At 40.2% G+C, this 6083-nt stretch overlaps 1 protein-coding gene across 1 annotated transcript; it reads right to left on the minus strand.

The window, feature by feature from the left end:
- On the minus strand, nt 730-6083 carry LOC109711848 (UPF0061 protein azo1574). Its single transcript, XM_020235148.1, has 8 exons — nt 5636-6083; nt 4281-4390; nt 3969-4025; nt 3562-3861; nt 2768-3015; nt 2126-2432; nt 1604-1877; nt 730-1245 (listed from the first exon to the last, which is right to left on the minus strand). Exons 1-8 carry the CDS (start codon nt 6032-6034, stop codon nt 991-993), a joined length of 1950 nt encoding a protein of 649 aa, XP_020090737.1. The 5' UTR covers nt 6035-6083; the 3' UTR covers nt 730-990.

The following is a 6083-nucleotide window of genomic DNA, read 5'->3' on the forward strand; positions in this document are numbered from 1 at the left end:
TATCCCTGTAATAGCTAGTTCTTGCTTGTACCCGAACCAAACGGTACCTAAAAGAATTTTCTGTCTTATAATAGATTGCTCCATAAGAATATCAGCTTCTCAAAAATAATAAATGTAAAAAAAAAAAAAAGTCAAAGAAAAATAGACAGCTTAATAGGTACATACTTTCTCAAATCCATTCGAAACGAACCAACTTAACAATTTTCAATTGGGGAAGTTGTCTCAGAATTGTTGGTAAATATCACCATAGGAACCTTTTCTTTTTCGAAGAAAATACCTCCTCGAAGGAAATTCCACTATGAATTACGGTTTGGTAAGGGGTTCAGCTAATACACACTAGTTTTCTCCGCTTTTCGGTCAAAGTCGTCGCTGCAGCCAATTCACACAAAACATCAGGAATCTTGAAATTTCTGTTCAGTTTAAAAGCCTCTTATTTTTTGGCATCAGTTCAAAGCATATGCATCTCGTATTGTGAGGTTGACACAGAGACACTTGTCACTACAGATCTTCACAATTGGTATCATGCACCGGCGCACATTAGGAGCCTGAACATGTGCCACAGCGTGATGCACATTGCACAACAGCTGCAAAACTAAAAACACACAATTAGCCCACACGGTTCAGTGGATTCCAAGTAAGTTTCTGACCGATTACCAACTTGTTAGCGGAGGCGAACGTTTCCGCAGTGGTCCTTACCACAAGGCCGGACATAATTGAAGCCAACGACCATAACAAAAGGAAAGTCCAACCACAATGGTTAGAAAAATGCACAACAAATCTCCAGTACATGTTTCACACATACATATGGTGTATAATTAATTAACTAGGTGATGACGAACTCATAATCTACGTTACAAAATAAATTAGCACCGCCAACAACATAAAATGATTTTTCCTTCGCTATTGATCGTGAAAGCAGGCCTCTATAGGTCTATATACAACATCTTATACATCATAATATATAGGGGAGCAAGCGGGTAAGAGGTATACTCAAGAAGAGCATGATAGCATGCACACGCCTGGCCTGTAGGCCCATGCTGGCGGCAACCGCGCGTACTTCTCCATCCCTGGCTGTTCATCATACGGGCGTTCCATGACTTTCAACAGCCTACGGACTTCCTCGTAATCACCTTGTTCGGCCGCATCAATAGCACTCTGACACAGATAGTTCCGAAGAACGTATTTAGGGTTAACAGAGTTCATCGCAGCCTTTCTTTCTTCATCTGGAATGCCACTCGAGACCAACTTCATAATGAACAAACAACGAAGAGAGTGAGATTCACCGTTTTATAGACACTAATTTGGTGATACTTTTTAGTCCTAAGTAGCTTATTCGAACTGAATGACAAATATGTTAACCACCTGAAATATATCTGGAATTACTAAATTAGCATGAGGTTTTAAGGAAATACTTTGGCAAAAAATTTCAAGATTGTTTTCCCGAAATTGTGTCGACAACATCATTAATGGTCTCAATTTGATAGCGCTATGCATTACAAACTTTTCTTGTATGGACAACATGCAAAGAAAAGATATGAATGCTTGAACATTTTACTTGGCATTTTGGAGCAAAATTGCCAAATCAAGTAGGTTAGTTCTTTACCTCTTCAATGTAAGTCTGCAACCAACTAATCCATGCTTCTTTTCTTTCCTTCCCAATGTCTAAGAGAACAGCCTTGAGGGGCACAAGCAACTCGTTTTCCGGAATGTTAGGGTCCGCTTTTATGTTCGAAAGCAACCGGAAGAAGTTTGTGTAGTCAACTTTGTCAACAGCCAAGTTGTTAAGAAGCTTACTGATTAGCTGCTTATTGTATTTAGTTAGACCAAGCTTTTTGGTCATTATATATTGGTACTCGTCCATGAATTTGGTTCCATACCTAAAGAAGAGTGAAAAGATCACTAATTAGTATAATTATTCAACTACATATAAATCACATATTTTAATGAACATCAGTGCAAAACTCTATTTACAAACACATCTCTGCAAATTTTAAAATTTCAAATATGCCTTTCAGAAACTTCCACATAAGTCCTCTTCAACTCCCAAAGTTGCAACACAAGGCTATGTGTAAATAGATGATTATGCAGACCATTATAGTTCAGACGACAGAGGAAGCTAAATTACCTTTCCATGGCATAGTTAGCCTCATCCTTGCTGATAAGTTTGGCAGCAGATAAAGTTGTTCCAAATTGTGCAATGTTCCACAAGCCAATGTCTGGTTGGTTCGCAAAACAATACCTCCGCCCGGGAAGATCAGTGGTATTTGGTGTATAGCTTGGATCAAATGCATCCAAGAAGCCAAAAGGTCCATAATCAATAGTTAGGCCCAAGACACTCATGTTGTCTGTGTTGAGCACACCATGAGTGAAGCCCACACCTTGCCATCTGGCAACAAGGGAAGCAGTGCGCTCAGCAACCTCAACTGCCCATGCTGATCAAATCAACCAGGAAGTAAAAAAAGAAAAAAAAAAGGTTATGTTCCATAGAATATATTGTTATCTATAATTTAGCATGTAAGAGAAGAAACAGAAACCAGACTAAAGTCCATGATAAACCCCTTTAGAACCAACATTTTATCTCATTGCGCTATGAGTAAAGAGAGACATATTGCAAACAGAATGAAGAAAAAGATTAAATCCTGTAGTTAAAGCAGGTAGTATACTGTAGGTAGGTTACAGTAGTCCAGGGCGACAATGTGAAAATCACAATACATAATTGCAATTTCTTGCAATTTAGCCTAAAAGTAAGAGAAATGAGTGATCTTACCTGCATACTTATTGGACGTCAAATCAATTGATGGCGAATCCCCTTGAGCAGCATCAAAGGACAAGCTTTCACTCTTTTTAAGATTTTCAAGATGGGGAAAGTGATGTCGAATTGTATAGTCAGCCAAAACACGGACTATGTCAAGGTCTTCTTTGCCTCTAGAGGCATGAATTTGGTATGAGCCAAACCGCAAAAAGGATTGCGCAACACGGCAGACAATCGCACCAGGTTCATCTTTTGGATTGCCACTGCACAAATGAACCAACACAAGTGAGTAAACACCATTTAAACAAAACCTTACATGATGCGTATAGATCAGATAAAACAACTTGAAACGTTAAGCACATCAGGCTTCCGTAAACATTAAAACCATAGTTCAACACAAAAGGCAGCTTTATGGGGTTAGTTTAGGTCGAAGCTAGAAAAAGGAAGCATTGTAATCAAAATATAACCCCTCTCAAATTAGAGCGAAGGCACCAGCATCAAAAACTTGCCAGGATTAGCATGCTTATTTGTTAGCTACTATTGCTTTACCCTGTCGAGGTACTCAAGAGTTTTTGGATTATGATGTTAGAAGGCAACGATAGACATACAGATTTAACGCCCATTTACAACTGATTCTATTCCTGAAAAGTATCGGAAACTAGTGATATAAAATGCTCTCAGAGCAGATAGTATGCTCAAATATAGCTCCACTATGCTACAAAAATTTCTCCTTAAAAAGGCACAATGACAATTTGAAGCACAGATACCAATAAAACCGGTTGATGACATATCAGGTTATCATAACATACTCATAAAACATGTCTCGGACGACATATTTGCCAGTAGTGACTAGGCAAAGGGCGCGAGTCGTAGGAATACCCAGGCCATTCATAGCTTCACTGCACAAGAACTCACGTATACTACTACGGAGAACAGCGAGACCATCTGCAAAGCGACTGTAGGGAGTCTTGCCGGCACCTTTGAGCTGTAGTTCCCACCTTTCTCCTCGGGAATTTATAAGCTCACCAAGAGTAATTGCACGTCCATCACCCAATTGACCAGCCCACACACCAAACTGATGCCCACCATAGCACTGGGCATACGGCAACCTAATAAAAACGATTGGGTATCAAATCAGAATAATGTAAAGGAGCATAAATGCAAATTAAATAAATAAAAGCAACAGGTGCTCTAAGAAGAAAATTAGCAAGCCTACCCTCCAACCAGAGGAGCCGCTCCAGAGAATATTAATGGGAAATCTGGTCTTTCAAATCTGAAAACCACAAACACATGAATATTAGCAAACAAGTAGTTATACGACCAAAATTCATCATTAGTTTTACGGCTGAAGGCTATAATGCAATGTAATTTAAGTACTGCCTGAAAGCAATTCTAAACGTTCATCCTAATGTATCAAATGGAAAGTAGAATAATTCTGTCAACTTGAACATCAGCACGCCAAACATAGTGATGCAACATTGAATGATATAGATACATATTAACAGTTACAAGTACAAAAGCAACATACTCTTTAGGATCCAAATCAAGCAAATTAGCAACTGACTCAGACCAAGCCACAAGCTTAGGGTCTTCCACTTCTGCTGATGGAGACACTTTGGTGTAACAAGCATGTAAGACCTGAAAGAATACATAGAATCCAATTGTTCATTGAGTATATGAAAAATCCAAAACTGCTGGAGTACTTGGGTAGGATCTATGTTTTATTTACTTAAAGAAAAACCAAATAAATTCTGCTCTAATAAACTAATATTGTATCTATATGATTAAAGGTAAGGATATTATGCTATATGGCATCAACAAATGACAAGAGAGCTACATGAAAGTACGATGGATGCTCTTCCAGATGGATGATTGATCTACATAACATCAGAAGGATAAATACCGTATGTGGCGGACCGGCGGTATATGAAAGTTACTAAAAGAGAGTACATGGTTTCACTAAGTGGTATGCAATTGCCATAAAAACGGAAAAGAAGAAACTATAGCCCACAAAATCCTCGACAAAAAGAGGTTACACCAGCTAAACTACATGCAGGCAATCTATAAGGGCTTGCTAGGATGTCGGAACAAGTTATGTGGTGATAACTTGTGTAAAGGGATTTTCTTTTTAGATTACAATTAAGGAGAATACTTATAGATGGTAAGAAATCCCAACTATTCTGACTTTTCCAGAGTGCACGACCCACCTGTGAGGCGATAAATCATATTCTGAGACAAACGACTTTGAGGCTGCAGATAATATGTGCTTGCGGGCATCTATGGACGCGCCTTATCAACCAACTACTATTTCAATATTCCCCTTAAGTAAGCAAAAAAAGATATGCCCCGCAAAACATTGATACATTGAAAATAAGATGCCACAGAGGCTGCATGAAAAAAAAGATTCAGAAAGCAAACACTTTACATTCTATAATCCATCCGGAAGAATATTGAGTATTGAGAAAAAAAAATGTGAGTCATCCTGAAGGAAGGGCAAATCACATAAGGAAAACCTCCATCACCTAAGGGACAGAATTCAGGTATAAACAGCGGCTTGATAAATCTGCAATGCGTTAACCTGATGCTACTATTCTGCAAATATTTCGTTTAATTGTCACCCCAAAAAAAAAATTTCTTTCCGATAACCTAACTAGCGATTACATGATCCTCTTTCTTGATAAAATTCTTAGCAATAAGGTAGTGCTTCGTCAGATGTTTCTTTTTGGCACACTAAATAAGAAGAATTCCTACATAGATATCTCTAGAGATACGGAGCTTGCAAGCAGGAAAAGTCAGATCTACTCTTAATCCGATCAAGAACTCAAAAAATAACAAAAAGAATAAAATAAAGAAAAATTCTCTTGCAGATGTTGTGATTGATACTTCTCTCGGAATCTTATCGGTTCTCGGATCGCCGGGAAGCTCCCGCACGAACGAGTGGTCCCAGTTCAGCTCCTCCAGCTTCAGGCGAGCACTCTCCGCACGCGCCGCTCCAACGCCCACGGCGGCCGACGCCGGAGATTCCATTGGCGCGACGCCCGAGATCCCTTCTCCGGCCGCGAAAGCGATCCCGCTCATTCGCCGGAGGGGAGGAGGAGGCGATCGCCGGCGATCGAACGGCGAAGAGAGGCGCTTCCGAGGGGGCGGCGATCGTAGTATACGAGGAGAGGAAGGGAGGAGAGAGGAGAGGAGGTTCTTGGAGAGAGCTGCGGCAGAGGAGGAGGAGGAGGAGGAGGAGGAGGAGAAACGGAGAGAGGGGGAGAGAGAAGTGAGATGGTGCATGCCGCCGCTTTTTATTTTCCCTTGCCCCTCCCCCCTCGTCTGTGGGTGA

This window comes from Ananas comosus, linkage group 6 (genome assembly GCF_001540865.1).
Source record: "Ananas comosus cultivar F153 linkage group 6, ASM154086v1, whole genome shotgun sequence".
NCBI lineage: Eukaryota > Viridiplantae > Streptophyta > Magnoliopsida > Poales > Bromeliaceae > Ananas > Ananas comosus.